The sequence below is a fragment of the Neoarius graeffei genome, chromosome 9 (genome assembly GCF_027579695.1).
Source record: "Neoarius graeffei isolate fNeoGra1 chromosome 9, fNeoGra1.pri, whole genome shotgun sequence".
NCBI lineage: Eukaryota > Metazoa > Chordata > Actinopteri > Siluriformes > Ariidae > Neoarius > Neoarius graeffei.
In genome coordinates this window covers 19,050,172-19,066,573 of record NC_083577.1, presented here as the reverse complement: position 1 = coordinate 19,066,573, position 16,402 = coordinate 19,050,172, and the positions used below count along the sequence as shown (strand labels likewise).

Sequence of the window (16,402 nt, the reverse complement as noted above, 5' to 3'; positions counted from 1 at the left end):
CATAGGAAAGTGTAAAGTTTCTATCAATATGTTTATCATGCTTGTATGATAAAAACTCAAAGATATTTACCTAAATGCATGACCTACTCATTCTAAACCTGCCAAGCTTCACCAGCAAAGCTCTTGATCCCAGAGGGTTAAAAGAGAGGTGCTACTATGAACATTGTTGATTATTGTAATCTATTAGATCAACAAGTTAACAATCAGTGCTACTGCATCAAAATGCACTTTACTGGTCCATAAAAAAGCATGTAAAACCATCCTAAACTTTATAACAAACACACATTTTTATTATAATAATCTATCTAGTGACTCAACTTATCTGAGCATTTTGGACAAAGTATGAAAACTGTAGATCTACATATCTGTATTTTATGGGCTTCAGAAAACTGAACAAAAGTAATGGCACACCATGTATACACTCACTATGTTAAGTAACATTTTCTGTACTTTTGTATAAAATACAGTACAAATAAAAAATGTTGTTATCCTAGAGAAATTGCCAGATTGTCGAATCTTTCATATACAGTGCCTCACAAAAGTTTTCATCCCCTTTAGTGTTTGTCCTGTTTTGTTGCATTACAAGATGGAATTAAAATGGATTTTGGGGGGTTAGCACCATTTGATTTACACAACACGCCGACAACTTTAAAGGTGAAAATTGTTGTTTTATTGTGACAGAAACAATAATTAAGATGAAAAAAACAGAAATCTGGAGTGTGCATAAGTATTCACCCCCCCAAATCAATACTTTATAGAGCCACCTTTTGCTACAATTACAGCTGCAAGTCTCTTGGGGTATGTCTCTATTAGCTTAGCACATCCAGCCACTGGGATTTTTACCCATTCCTCAAGGCAAAACTGCTCCAAATCCAAGTTAGATGGGTTGCGTTGGTGTACAGCAATCTTCAAGTCATGCCACAGATTCTCAATTGGATTGCAGTCTGGGCTTCGACTAGGCCATTTAAACCACTCCAGTGTAGCTTTAGCAGTATGTTTAGGGTCATTGTCCTGCTAGACCGTGAACCTTCGTCCCAGTCTCAAACCTCTGGCTGACTCAAACAGGTTTTCCTCCAGAAGTGCCCTGTATTTAATGCCATCCATCTTTCCTTCAGTCCTGACCAGCTTTCCTGTCCCTGCAGATGAAAAAACATCCCCACAGCATGATGCTGCCACCACCATGCTTCATTGTAGGGATGGTGTTCTCAGGGTGTTGGGTTTGCGCCACACGTGGCATTTCCCGTGATGGCCAAAAAGATCAATTTTAGTCTCATTTGACCAGAGAATCTTCTTCCATGTGTTTGCGGAGTCTGCCACATGCTGTTGGGCAAACTCCAAAGGTGCCTTTTTTTAAGGAATGACTTTCTGGCCACTCTTCCATAAAGCCCCGCTCTGTGGAGTTTACAGCTTAAAGTGGTCCTATGGACAGATACTCCCATCTCCACTGTGGATCTTTGTAGCTCCTTCAGTGTTATCGTTGGTGTCTTTGTTGCATTTCTGATTAATGCCCTCCTTGCCTGATCTGTGAGTTTTGGTGTGCGGCCTTCTCGTCAGGTTTGTAGTGGTGATGTATTCTTTCCAATTTGCTATAATGGATTTAATGGTGCTCCCTAGAATATTTTTTAAGACCCAACCCTGATCTATACTACTCGACAACTTGTCTCTGACCTGTCTGGAGTGCTCCTTGGTTTTCATGTTGCTTGCTTAGTAATGTTACAGAGTCAGGGTCCTTCCAGAACAGGTTGATTTATACAGACATCATGTGACAGATCATGTGACACTTTGATTGCACAGAGGTGGATCTTAATCAACCAATTCTGTGACTTATGAAGTGAATTGGTTGGACCAGCTCTTATTTAGGGGTTTCATACGAAAGGGGGTGAATACTCATGCACACTCCATGATTTCTGTTTTTTCATCTTGTTTGTGTCACAATAAAACAATGTGCACCTTTAAAGTGGTAGGCATGCTGTGTAAATCAAATGGTGCTAACCCCCAAAAAATCCATTTTAATTCCAGCTTGTAATGCAACAAAACAGGACAAACACCAAGGGGGATGAATACTTTTGCAAGGCACTGGAAAATGGTTCCTAAGACAGGGCTCGAAATTCGCGGTGGTCCGGTCGCCCGAGGTGACTTCATTTGTCATTTGGCGGGTAATTCCTGTCACTAGTCAGCCCGGCTGGCTAGTTGAAAATAAAAAATATATATGAAGCGAAGATTCAGACTAGGGCTGTGCGATATATCGAATATACTCGATATATCTCCGAAAATTCTGTGAGAGATACATAAAATTATTATATTGTAACTATCGAGTATTTTATGGTCATCTGCCGACTTGCGTTTGTTTTGTGTTTGTTTAAAACATTTTCCGGTGGTTTTCTCCCTGTCCCTCAGGCAGTAACGTGAGAGGCTGTCTAAGGGTAAAAAAACAAACAAACAAACAAACAAACAAATAATAACGTCACACACTCGCCAACCAATCCCAGGTGACATCTAGGTGCTGAAAGGAACTTGTGGGAAGATTTTCTAGTTTCGGTTTACAGTGCTGACTCAGTTCGTGCAATCGCTGGTGTTGCATAGGCTACTGTGGAAGCTCTGTCAATTTCAGCAACAAATTAAAAATGGAAGCGGACAAATTGGTTCCTAAAAAAACTAGTAAGGGGTCAGTCATCTGGCATTTTTTTGGATATCGCGAGGAGGACGTGGAACAGCAAATGCCAATTTGTAAAGTGTGCAAAAAAAAACCAAACCTGTCATCATGAAAGGCAGCAGCACTACAAAGCATGTTGGACATATTTTGGGTGCCATAGTCATGATAGTACAGTTGAACTCAAAATTATTAGCCCCCCTTGTGGAATTGAACATAATTCTTGATTTCTCCATGAAAATGACCATTGACAACAAATGTTTTTATTCTTGAAATAAATGCACTATGAAGACATTGTCCAACAAGTTTCATTACGATATCTTATCACACTGAGTTTCAACCAAAAACAGCAAAAGTGAGATGTTCAAAATTATTAGCCCCCTGACCATTAGTAGTCAATTGTGTACCCTTTTTGACCCACAACTGACAACAACCTCTTGGAATAGTTTTTCACTAGGTTGGCACAGGTCTCCTGAGGAATTTTGGCCCATTCCTCCATTGCAAACTGTTCCAACTGGCCCAAATTGGATGGCTTTCGTGCATGGACGTTCTTTTTCAGCACTTGCCACAGGTTTTCTATTGGATTGAGATCTGGGCTCTGTGCAGGCCACTGTATGACGTTGGTCTTGGTATCCTTGAAGTATTGCTGGACTATTTTAGATGTATGCTTTGGGTCGTTATCTTGCTGGAAGACCCAACGACGACCTAAGCGCAAAGTGAGAGCAGACTTCTGCATGTTTTCCTTCAGTATTTTTAGGTAATCTTCCTTTTTCATGGTGCCATGCACCCGAACCAGACTGCCTGTACTTGAGGCTGCAAAACAGCCCCACAGCATGATGCTGCCACCACCATGTTTAACTGTGGGAACTGTGTTCACAGGGTTGAAGGCCTCTCCCTTTCTTCGCCATACATAGGCAATGTCCATATGCCCAAACAGCTCCAATTTCGTCTCATCTGACCAAAGCACAGACTTCCAAAACTCATCTTTCTTCTTCAAGTACTCACGGGCAAACTTTAGTTGGGCTTTGATGTGACGATGTTTTAGTAAGGGGGTTCTTCTGGGACGATAGCCCCGAAGCCCATTCCGATGAAGAGCCCTCACAACAGTGTGCCTTGACACACAAACTCCAGAAGAGGCCAGGTCAGCAACAATTTCCTTTGCAGATGTACGGGGCTCTTTACGGACATCTCTGACAATTTTTCTTTCCAGAGTTCTTGAGATCTTACAATGCCTACCATAAACCTCTTCGAAATGGCAGTGTAGCCTTGGCCCTTGTCATGAGCCTCCACAATCTTTTGTCGGAGTTCAAGACTTATTTCTTTAGTCTTCGGCATTGTGACAAATAGTAATCCTCCTCATTCATTCAAATGCCCTGTTCCTTGGAGTCCTTTTAAACTGTTGAATGGAGCCAATTGACTACAGGTGTTGCTAGGAAGCCAATTGATTGCACAGGTGTTGTTTAAAAGCTGATTGGTTAATTAACTGTGTTTTAAAAGCAAGAATCCACATGGGGGCTAATATTTTTGACCAACTCATTTTTACCATATTTCATATAAAGACAGCCTAAAACTAATTTCATATTCCAAAATGCACCACAAACATCTGAATAGTACTGGTGATTGTTTGTGTATATCAATTTTTATCAATGCTTTAAACATTTGGAGGATATTTGGGAAAATGTTCCAAAATTTAAGGGGGGCTAATAATTTTGAGTTCAACTGTAAGTATACTTGTTTTCAATAGTCATACACCAAGTTGCCAAGTTTTTCAATATATTATTATTTGTTGATATTATATTATGGTGCTCTGTGTTGTTCTCATTTATGTATTTAACAACAGTATCAAAATACTCAGGTCTTGAAATAAATGCACATTAGTCATGAACAATGGTAACTACTCTCTTTTGCGTTATTTTTGACAGAAGTAAAATTCATACATGAACAAATTTTGGCTCGTTGATTTTCTGTTTGGCTAGTTACTTTGGAAGGTAACTAGTCTGGCTGGCTGGTGAAAAAAATATATGAATTTCGAGCCCTGCAAGACATGTATGCATATATGCATTACAAATCAATTTTTAATTAAAAAGATTCCTTCCAGCACGTTTTCTTTAGGCAGAGTCTACCGTAACTGGATCCATTAACCACTTGCCCACAAAATAAGAAATTTTTCTTGTCCTTTTTTCAGTGAGGTAATATTTTCAAGATTGAAAATATGGTATTTGGTCTTCTAAAACAGCACGTCATTTAAAAATACACTGAGTATATCAATAAAAGATTTTTAAAGAATAAAGTTCTATTTCTTTGACATATCTGACAGACATAACTCCCATTTTAAAAATCACTTTCATTATCCCTGTTGCTATCGCCAGTGAATTTCTGTCAGATGACCTGACGATAGACTCAGCCATTATGGATCTTTGGTAGTTATCGTGTGGAAGCAGGCTTTATAATTTTTGGGTGTCAACAGATAGAGTTGAAATAGATTAACAGCGAAAAAACTATTTCGTTCACAAGAGAAGCCCACAGTTATTTTAAAAAAATGCTATCGTCAGTCTGTCAGTCAAATGCACCTGACGATAGCAAAATTCAAGCCCTCACCACACACATGTTGACTGACGCAAAGAGGAAATTCTACTGCGCATGATTTTTGTGACAGCAGACATTTACTTCTTACTGAAGACTTGGAGTTCTGACAGCTAGATTTCATCAAATAAATCAAGGTAAGATTTTCTGTCAGCTATCCTGACGATAGAAACATTGAGAATATATTTGTGCATGCATATTTAAAATTTTCTGGAGGAAAACTATCGTAAGTTGAGATAAATCAGAGCCACTTGTGACCCTTTCAGCCGACAGGCCATTTCAATGTGTTATTTCCCCGCGAAAGTGACACAGTCGTGTCTATCGTCACTGTTCTGACAATTATTGTTGATATTTCAATTTTGAAAATAAATTTTCTCTTTTTTATTTCAATATTTTATTTTTTGGTTCTAGTGATGAGGTATTTAATATTACTAAATTTGTCAGATTAATAATTTAAGAAACAGTTTTGTTGCTATTGTCATCTAGAGCGTCTGTCAGAATATGATGGTAGACGTTAGTTTGTCTGTCAGATTTTGATGATAGAAACCGATGTGTTTCTATTGTCATTTAGCATGTCTGTCATGTCAGGCTTTTATTAATTAGTTACCAGGACTACTGTCCTAAAATTTACTGTGAATGTCCAAGACCCCAAATGCTACTAGAAAAACTTAATAGAATGATCAAAATAATCAATTCAGCAATTTAACGAGATGGGACTTAACTGGCCTCTGTTATGGTAGAATCTGCCTTAAGAAAAACAAGTGCTCAGCAAGAGTTAATTTTGATTTGTCTAAAATTAAGAAAAAGGAAGAAAAAAAGTCAAATGCACGAGCTAAGAAAACTCTTACTTGTGACTGTACTATAACACTAATTTATCACAGACGAATAAAAAAAATTATGCATCATCTATGTACAATTCTCTGTTCTAATTGGATTTCATTCATTATATTAAAACAGATGTTATAGCAAATAAGTATACCCATTCCAGTCTTCTTTTCAAATTCCTCCACTGTGATTGGTGATCGTCCAGCCAGTCGCTGCCTTAGATTAAAGCGATGCCAGTCCAGTTTATAATGCTCCATCTGAATAAACATACAAAGTGCAGAAAATCTGATCAAACACTAACATGTACATCTTCAGGATGTTTACTCAGTGGAGAAATAAATTGATTGCTAAAAGCTTTGTAGGTAATTTGTGCAATTACCTGCTCTTCACGACTTTCAAATGAGCACTGACAGGCAGAGCAAAACTTCCTGTCTGAAACTTCTCCAAGTGGCACTGCCTCATCTATTCTTCTATCAGTTTCTCTCTTTTCTTTAGGAAATTCTACAAACAAATACATTTAATTTCACTTCGAATCACAAAGCAAGATCATCATTTACAATCAGTTGTACATAGTCACATATTATGGCACATATTCAGGCCTTTCAATTACATAATTTGGGCTATACCCTATATTTCTGAATTTGGGCTTTTCTGCATGCGCAAAGTGCTGTTTTCCCAGTGCTCTGTGTTTAAACCTGCTGCTATTTTAGCTACAAAGTTATGAATAAATAAATCTATGAATGTTATTTTTACCTTTATTGCAAAATGTTTTTGCCTTTATTGCATTCTTGGCTTTTTGCCTTCCGTTTTGATGCATACGTTTGGCTATTCTTGTTGTGCGAAAGGCCAGAGGGCGCCGGTCTGCCAACATGCACCATTGTGATGCTAATGTGGAAATCCTGCTCTGGTCATTGGTAGGCGAGTCTCGCTCCTCCACGAAATCATGGCGTGCCAATCACCATTGATGGAGAATTTGTGGTCTGCGCGAGGCTTACGGCTAGTTCGACGAACCCAGAACAACATGGGAATGGTGCAGATTTCGCTTCAATTACGAGAAATACATGCTAATTCTCGCTAATTTCGGTGTTTTTAAAGAAGAAAGTCAAGACATTGGGTTTTATGCAGCCAAGTTTATTTAATCAACTTTTTTTTTTTTACGTTTGGTAGCATATTTTGGGCACTTGACCTCAATTTGGGTGCCTTTTTAATTTGGGCGCCTACGGCATTATCTGTCGCAGGTTTCATGTAATTAAAAGGCCTGATATTACAGATATTAGGAGGTCATACTGCACCAGATATTTATGGCCTGTGGAGTCTGTTTTGCTTGAATAAGCCAAAGAAACCTTGAGGGGAAAAATTATTTTAAGGCTACACTTCATGAATAATGCACTACAGTATAACCAACTATCTGCCTGATAAGGTTTAAAATTAACTATCTATTCTTGCTCTTCAGCTACATCATACATAATTTCTAGCATGCTGTGCACATCGTTTGCTTTCCAAAAATGGTCCTCTCTAATTTCAGTTAAAAATGAAAGTTGCAATGAATATTTCATTTGACAAATTCTATCATTTTAATGCAACAACGTAGCCCAGAGTCCTTACTAGTTCTTATTCACACTACATTAGTTTTCGGCAGAATTCTGTCCTGATAAAATATTACCAGTTACCTATAAAGCATTAAATGGTCTCATCCATCATGAAATTCCAGTCCATTATGATCCACCACACCAATTTCAATCAAAAGGTGCAGTCTGTTTATTAGTACCTTGAATTATGAAGATTACAGCAAGGTACAGAGCATCTTCGTACAAAGTCGAACACTTTATCGCTACGTTCACACTGCAAGGCTTAATGCTCAATTCCGATTTTTTTTGTGAAATCCGATTTTTTTTGTGAGGTCGTTCACATTAACAAATATATGTGACTTGTATGTGATCCTCAGTATGAACGAAAAGCGACCTAAAAGTGTTCCGCATGCGCATTGCAGGATACGACGACGTCACACGCAGTGAGCATGGCCAGTGTTTACGGAAGTAAAACCGCCCGGTTGCGGTATGACTCATCCAATCTAGCTTGAATAGCTGCATCCCCCCAAATGGAAATCAGCTCCCTAACCTCTGCGTCCTTCCATTGAGAAGATTCAGAACCTTCACAGCCCGAAGCGTCCCTCGCATTGATGTCATGCGCAGGGGCGCAGATACGTTTTTTGAACTGGGGGGGACAAAGCTGCCAGCAAACCAACCCCAACCCCCATATGCCTGTCAAACTCGTTGTGGGTTACCATAGCAACCAAGCTCGAGCTCGCAACCTGTGCAGTCTGCGCAGCTCAACCAACCGAATATCAGTCTTTGTTTTGTTTTATGTGAGTTGTTGCAACTATGTATACACTGCTGTGCACCTCAATAAACCGAATGGTAATTAGTCTTTTGATTTTTCCGTGAGGTTTGCCTTATGCAAAGAAAGACAGCATAGACGTTTTTTCCTCCCTATAAGTGGGGGGGACCGAGCGAGGTGAATTTAAATCTGGGTGGGACGAGTCCCACTCTCTATCTGCGCCCGTGATTATGCGCCATGTTGTTGTAACGTTTTTTGAGAGACCCGCCGCCTACTTCAGCGCAGAATAGTGACGTTTGTGGCTTGTTGATGACGTGTAAGTCGGATGAATGCGACCTGGCGGTTCAGACTGAAGTCGCATATGAAAAGAGCGGATAGGAATCGGAATTAGGACCACATATCCAAACGGCCTGGGTCGGATTTGAAAAAATCAGATCTGTGTCGTTCATATTGTCAATAAAAGATCGGGTACAGGTCACATATGGGGTGAAAAGATCGGATTTGAGTCACTTCAGCCTGCAATGTGAACGTAGCCTATGTCTTAGGGGGCCCTCAAGCCTGTGTTACCTTCTGGTTCTCCATTCTAGTCATGCTGTTATAGATACACCTACCAGATTCCCCACTTGCATCCTTTCAAATTGTACACCCTTTTAAACCATTGCAGGATAAGAACATACCCAATAATATACTTTCTCTCTGTGTTGAGTTCTATGTGGACTCCTGCTGCCTAATGTGATGCTGGTGCCTGATCCTGACTGACTACGACTGTGGTTGTTTTCTTGCCTTCCTGACCTGCCTGATTCATCCTCAAACTTCTACAATTGTTACTCCCTTTCTGCTGTGGATATTCCCAAATGTTATACTAAATATTGCGTTTCCCAAAATTCTTATATTCACATATAACATACACATATATAAAAATATACTCTTAGCAACAGGAGGAAAACAGGGTCTATCATGTTGTGAACAAGAAAATATTAATTTGGGAAAAAAAAAACACAAAGTACCATCTCTGACAAGGACATGGAGAGTTTCCTGAGGATTCTGCAACTCTGAAATCTCCCGGAGTCCATCAGTGAGCTTTGGATCAACAATGAGATCAAACAAAGAGCAGCGATCTGGTCTGGCCATCATGAAAGAAACACACTCAAGGAACTGAGGGAATAAAGAAAAATGGCCATTATTATACAAGACTTGAAGACTTATTATTCAGCAAATATAAGGTGACATATTAAAGGGGTAAAAACAAAAAAACGTGTCTTAGTAAGTGTTAAGACAATAAGAGGCACCAGAAAAGCTTCAATGCATCTTGGCAACGATTCTACAATTATCTAACATTATCCAATAACCACAGCCAGATGTATCCCAACCAGAAGCCACGGATGATGAGGGAGGTCCAGACTCTCCTCAAGGAGCATAACACCACCTTCAGGTCTGACGACAGAGCACTATACAGCGCTGCAAGAGCCAACCTGAAAAGAGGCATTGGGGATGCCAAAGTAGCTCACGAGGAAGATTGAGGACGCCAAAGTAGCTCACGAGGAAGACTGAGGACCACTTCAACAACAACGACCCACAGCAGGTTTGGCAGGGCATCCAACAGATCACCAATTACAAAAGCAACAGCACGATTGCCATCGATGATGCCTCACCGGCAGAAAAGCTTAAAAGTGCATATCATGGGTAAATTCAAGAGCAAGATCAATGTAATTCTCCTATTTTATATTAAACTTTGGTCAAATATCTGTCACATTCTGCATTCTCTGCAATTTTTTTTTACCTTGTGCAATACCAGAAAAATTCAGTTGAAATCAAGCCATTTGAGGCGAATTGGTCCACCTCTGAAAAAAACTTGGCATTTGAATTTCCCGGCAAACACTGATTTTCATGACGTCATCTGCGGGACACCTCCCTCTGAATCCTACGTCAGCGCTGGTTTGTTTATGAGAAAATGACCTGGTGGTTTTCTGCAAATTTCTTCAAATGTTATCGCGTAATTATTAAAATGGTTAACAGATGCATCGTAGGAGGGTGTAGCAACACCAATCTTGATGGGATTAGTACTCATCATTTTCCAAAAGACCGGACAATGAGAGAGAAATGGGAGCGCTTGGTCTACACAGGCTGTGAGCTTAAACCATGCAAAGCTCGCGCTTCCGCAGATAACATCACGAATCTGGCTCCAGGCTCCCTTGGGATTTTTCCAGACATGTTTTGTTATTTTATTTTTTTCTGCTGTAGACAGATGGCCTTGTGCAAAATTACCCTTCTGGATGAGCGTGTAAAGGGACATACTTTCATATTTAAAAAAAAAAAAACCACGCAAAATTGGTCCAGAATATGCTCTTTAACTGTTTCTTTGCTCGCTTTGAGGTGAATACTGCTGAGACAGCCATCACACCCCCATCAGCCTACAACAACAGCCACACCCTCACTGTGCAAGAACATGAGGTGAGGTGTGTGTTCAGAACAGTGAACCCAAAGAAAGCTGCAGGTCTGGATGGTGTGACAGGAAGGGTTCTGAAACGCTGTGCAGACCAGCTTTCAGAGGTCTTCACAAAAATCCTCAACATGGTTTTGGACAGGGACATCATTCCACCATGCCTAAAGCTTGCTACAATAATCCCTCTGCTGAAAAAAGCAGTCATCAGTGGCCTCAACGATTACTGCCCAGTTGTACTCACTCCGGTCATCATAAAGTGCTTTGAGAGGCTGGTCCAACAGCACATCAAAGCCAGCCTCCCACCCACCTTTGATCCACACCAACTTGCCTACAGAGCAAATAGGTCCACAGAAGATGCCACTGCCACAGGTCTTCACAATGCAGTATCCCACCTTGAACATCAGGGGAGCTATGTGAGGATGCTCTTCATGGACTTTAGCTCTGCATTCAACACAATCACCCCGAGTAGACTGGTCATCAAACTCACTGACTTGGGATTCTCTCAAAACATCGGTCACTGCACTTCCTGACCAACTACCCCCAGTCTGTTAGAATAGGTCCATACCTCTCCCCCACTTTCACACTCAACACTGGCGCTCCACAGGGCAGTGTGCCGAGTCCCCTCCTCTACACATATGACAATACCCCCATCCACTCCACCAACACCATTATCAAGTTCACAGACATCACCACTGTGGTTGGGCTCATCTCCAGAAGAGACAAGACAGCCTACAGGAAAGAAGTCCAAAGACTACCAGTGTGGTGTTCAGACAATACCTAAATTCTGAACACATCAAAAACAAGAGAGTCATCAGGAGATGGCATATCCCCCCTGGCCCCCACATGAAACCCCATTTGATATTTTCCTCAGTTGAATTGGTTGCCATGGAAACATGAAAAGAATAAAAAGCACAGAAATCCCAAAACATCAAAAAGGCACAACTCCTCTAGTCACTTAACATAACTGTCAGGTGTCATGAAAATATTCCTAATAGTTTTTGAGTTATGCTCCAGAAACTAAAAAGTGTTTACAAATGGACAGACAGACAAAAACAAGGCAGACCCAGAACTGCTCTTCATCAACAGGGAACATGTGGAAAGTGTACCTGATTTCAGGTTCCTGGGCACACACATTGCCAAGGACCTCTCCTGTTCCACCAACACCACTGTAATGGTCAAGAAGGCCCAGCAGCAACTCCACTTCCTGAGAATCCTCAAGAAAAACAACTTGGAGGAGAAGCTGCTGCTATCCTTCTATTGCTGTTCCGCTGAGATGTGCTAGCTTACTGCATCTCCACGTGGTATGCCAGTAGCTCAGCTGCGGACAGGAGGGCCCTTCAGAGGGTTTTCAACACTGCACAGAAGACCATCAGTTGTGCACTGCCTTTCCTGGAGGACATTTTCTCCTCCTGCTGTCTCAGCAGAGCAGCAAGCCGCCCTCCTGTCCGCAGCTGAGCTACTGGCATACCACGTACCACTTTCACACTCAGCACTGGCGCTCCACAGGGCGGTGTGCCGAGTCCCTTCCTCTACACATATGACAGTACCCTCATCCACTCCACCAACACCATTATCAAGTTCACAGACATACTGCATACAACATACTGCTCTGCTGAGATGATGTACCCTTCTCACCCTGGACATCATCTGTTTAAACCACTACCCTCTAGAAAACGTTTCAGGTCCATCAAATCTCGTACAAACAGACTTAAAAACAGTTTCTACCACAGTCCACACTACCATATGTGAACTGAACACTGCCAATCAATACTAGCTACTTGTACTACTGCACATTAAATGTACAGTGTATATCTACCTGCACTACTTCATTCTTTTGCAATGCAACTCAGAAATGCAACAGCTCAGCTGCTAATAACTGTACTGCGCATTCTCAGTTACCTACTCATGTTGCACAATTTCTTCCTTGCACGTGAGTGTGGCGGAAAGTGTGTTTGGAGACATACATACACGTGTATGTACACACACACACTTTATTACACACACGCCCATTTATTTTACTCTAGCTACTTCTTGTTTTGTTGTCAATGTACCGTTACAACTTACCAATTTTGTTGTACTCTGTGCAATGACAATAAAGGAATTTTAAATCTGATTCTAATTCTACAAGTCACCTTGAATGTGTTGTCATAGCAATTTTTTTTTCTTTCTTCCAAGTTTTCATTGTTCATGACCACGAGTGTTTGGTTTCTACAAATACTGGCACTATTTGCTGTAGCATGTGACCTCATTGCCGACTGACTAGAACTGTAATGAGAACCAATGGAATGGTGCGATAGAGCAATACAATTTAGATTCAACGTCACGCCGTTCCACTGGCTCTTGGCTTCACTTGATATGACTACTTGATGCTATCCCCTGTGCTGAAAACACCTGAAGCGAGGTCAGAAGAACAAATCCAACAGTAGTTTTGAGAACTAAAATACATTGTGAGTCCTTGTGCACTGTGGATATGCTTGGATCATGGACACGACCACCAGGATACAGGTGTTTCATCATAGGCTTTTTTTTTTTGTGGCACCTGATAATCACACATTATGTGCTTAATAGACATCCTATTCCTAACTTAGTCCTCCTATGCTGTTATAATAATCTCCACTCCTGGAGAAGAATCTGGAGTGTGGCTATAGGGATTTGTGCCCATTCAGCAGAGGAGCAGGAGAGTCAGGCAGTGATTATGGCCAGGTGTTCACATACTTTGGCTCATTTCACTACCTGATGTTAACTACATACTTTTTAAATGACAGACATAGATCGATAAACTATCACATTATACAACCACGATTCCAAAAAAGTTGGGACAAAGTACAAACTGTAAATAAAAATGGAATGCAATAATTTACAAATCTCAAAAACTGATATTGTATTCACAATAGAACATAGACAACATATCAAATGTCGAAAGTGAGACATTTTGAAATTTCATGTCAAATATTGGCTCATTTTAAATTTCATGACAGCAACACATCTCAAAAAAGTTGGGACAGGGGCAATAAGAGGCTGGAAAAGTTAAAGGTACAAAAAAGGAACAGCTGGAGGACCAAATTGCAACTCATTAGGTCAATTGGCAATAGGTCATTAACATGACTGGGTATAAAAAGAGCATCTTGGAGTGGCAGCGGCTCTCAGAAGTAAAGATGGGAAGAGGATCACCAATCCCCCTAATTCTGCACCGACAAATAGTGGAGCAATATCAGAAAGGAGTTTGACAGTGTAAAATTGCAAAGAGTTTGAACATATCATCTACAGTGCATAATGCATATCATCAAAAGATTCAGAGAATCTGGAAGAATCTCTGTGCGTAAGGGTCAAGGCCGGAAAACCATACTGGATGCCTGTAATCTTCGGGCCCTTAGACGGCACTGCATCACATACAGGCATGCTTCTGTATTGGAAATCACAAAATGGGCTCGGGAATATTTCCAGAGAACATTATCTGTGAACACAATTCACCGTGCCATCCGCCATTGCCAGCTAAAACTATAGTTCAAAGAAGCCATATCTAAACATGATCCAGAAGCACAGACGTCTTCTCTGGGCCAAGGCTCATTTAAAATGGACTGTGGCAAAGTGGAAAACTGTTCTGTGGTCAGACGAATCAAAATTTGAAGTTCTTTATGGAAATCAGGGACGCCGTGTCATTCAGACTAAAGAGGAGAAGGACGACCCAAGTTGTTATCAGCGCTCAGTTCAGAAGCCTGCATCTCTGATGGTATGGGGTTGCATTAGTGCGTGTGGCATGGGCAGCTTACACATCTGGAAAGACACCATCAATGCTGAAAGGTATATCCAGGTTCTAGAGCAACATATGCTCCCATCCAGACGACGTCTCTTTCAGGGAAGACCTTGCATTTTCCAACATGACAATGCCAAACCACATACTGCATCAATTACAGCATCATGGCTGCATAGAAGAAGGGTCCGGGTACTGAACTGGCCAGCCTGCAGTCCAGATCTTTCACCCATAGAAAACATTTGGTGCATCATAAAACGGAAGATACGACAAAAAAGACTTAAGACAGTTGAGCAACTAGAATCCTACATTAGACAAGAATGGGTTAACATTCCTATCCCTAAACTTGAGCAACTTGTCTCCTCAGTCCCCAGACGTTTACAGACTGTTGTAAAGAGAAAAGGGGATGTCTCACAGTGGTAAACATGGCCTTGTCCCAACTTTGAGATGTGGTGTTGTCAGGAAATTTAAAAATCACCTAATTTTTCTCTTTAAATGATACGTTTTCTCAGTTTAAACATTTGATATGTCATCTATGTTCTATTCTGAATAAAATATGGAATTTTGAAACTTCCACATCATTGCATTCTGTTCTTATTTACAATTTGTACTTTGTCTCAACTTTTTTGGAATCGGGGTTGTATACACACACACACACACATTATATATATATATATATATATATATATATATATATATATATATATATGCCAAAAACGTGATGGATCTTGAAACCAACTTAGACCTCAATTTACACAAAGCAATGCAACTAAAGTCTAGGAATAGGCCAGTTACTATGTAACCACCCCTCAGTACCCATTCTACCCTTTAGTACAGTGTATGTAGGCAAACTTCTGAAATAAAAGTAACACCACTCACAATGTGAGCTAGCTAGTTTACTCTGTATCTGGAAATAATGAAGAAATTTCAACTGTTAACTTAATCGCTATTGTCCTAGTAGTCGGTCATTGTTTTATTTATGGTTAAATTAGGTGTTTAATTGCGTTAAACAGACTAAAGCATGAAAACAGATGATTCACGCATTGCTCGTGTACTAGCTTGCTTTTCTTTCCGACCCGTTGTCCGTCAAGCACCGCCTTCTTGTGCTATGATTGGCCATCAGTACACAAGTATTGCGCTGTAATTGGTTAACAGAGACCCTTTATCCAATCATAAATGGAATACGGGTGCGAAAAGCAATTGTATTTTCCGGTTTTCTTCGTTGTACAGTTATGAACAAACGGTATATTTATTCTGATAATACGAAGTATACACAACTTTAAGGTGAGAATAATTAACAGAACATAAGAAAATCAACCAGGAAAACATTTTCAAACTACACCTTGTTGCTTGAGCTCACGCGTCTCTCTCTTTTTTTCTTCTTCTTGGAGTCAGTAAATCATTTCATTTCCGCTCACTACTGCCATCTATCGGCACATCGGGATATTACTTTAATATACCACCAATTTGATTCACAAACTTGGGGAGTGTGGGAGTATACTCTTGTGTTCCTTACTTCTGCAGGATCTCATCTCATTATCTCATCTCATCTCATTATCTCTAGCCGCTTTATCCTGTTCTACAGGGTTGCAGGCAAGCTGGAGCCTATCCCAGCTGACTACGGGCGAGAGGCGGGGTACACCCTGGACAAGTCGCCAGGTCATCACAGGGCTGACACATAGACACAGACAACCATTCACACTCATATTCACACCTACGGTCAATTTAGAGTCATCAGTTAACCTAACCTGTATGTCTTTGGACTGTGGGAAACTGGAGCACCTGGAGGAAACCCACGCGGACACGGGGAGAA

At 40.6% G+C, this 16,402-nt stretch overlaps 1 protein-coding gene across 5 annotated transcripts in view; it reads right to left on the bottom strand.

Annotated features, from left to right (window-relative positions):
- ankzf1 (ankyrin repeat and zinc finger peptidyl tRNA hydrolase 1) overlaps nt 1-16,001 on the bottom strand; it is a 54,355-nt gene extending 38,354 nt beyond the window's left edge. For 4 of the 5 annotated variants that reach the window (XM_060929160.1, XM_060929162.1, XM_060929161.1 and 1 more), the window contains exons 1-4: nt 15,932-16,001; nt 9,403-9,550; nt 6,438-6,559; nt 6,213-6,315 (exon numbers count right to left, since the gene is read on the bottom strand). In XM_060929160.1, the coding sequence (XP_060785143.1) occupies nt 6,213-6,315; nt 6,438-6,559; nt 9,403-9,529 (352 nt within the window). In that variant the 5' untranslated portion in view covers nt 9,530-9,550; nt 15,932-16,001. Of the gene's footprint in view, nt 1-6,212; nt 6,316-6,437; nt 6,560-7,350; nt 7,402-9,402; nt 9,551-15,931 lie in introns of those variants that run through there. The other variant, XM_060929165.1, reaches the window with a different exon arrangement.
- Between the last annotated feature and the right edge of the window lie 401 nt (nt 16,002-16,402).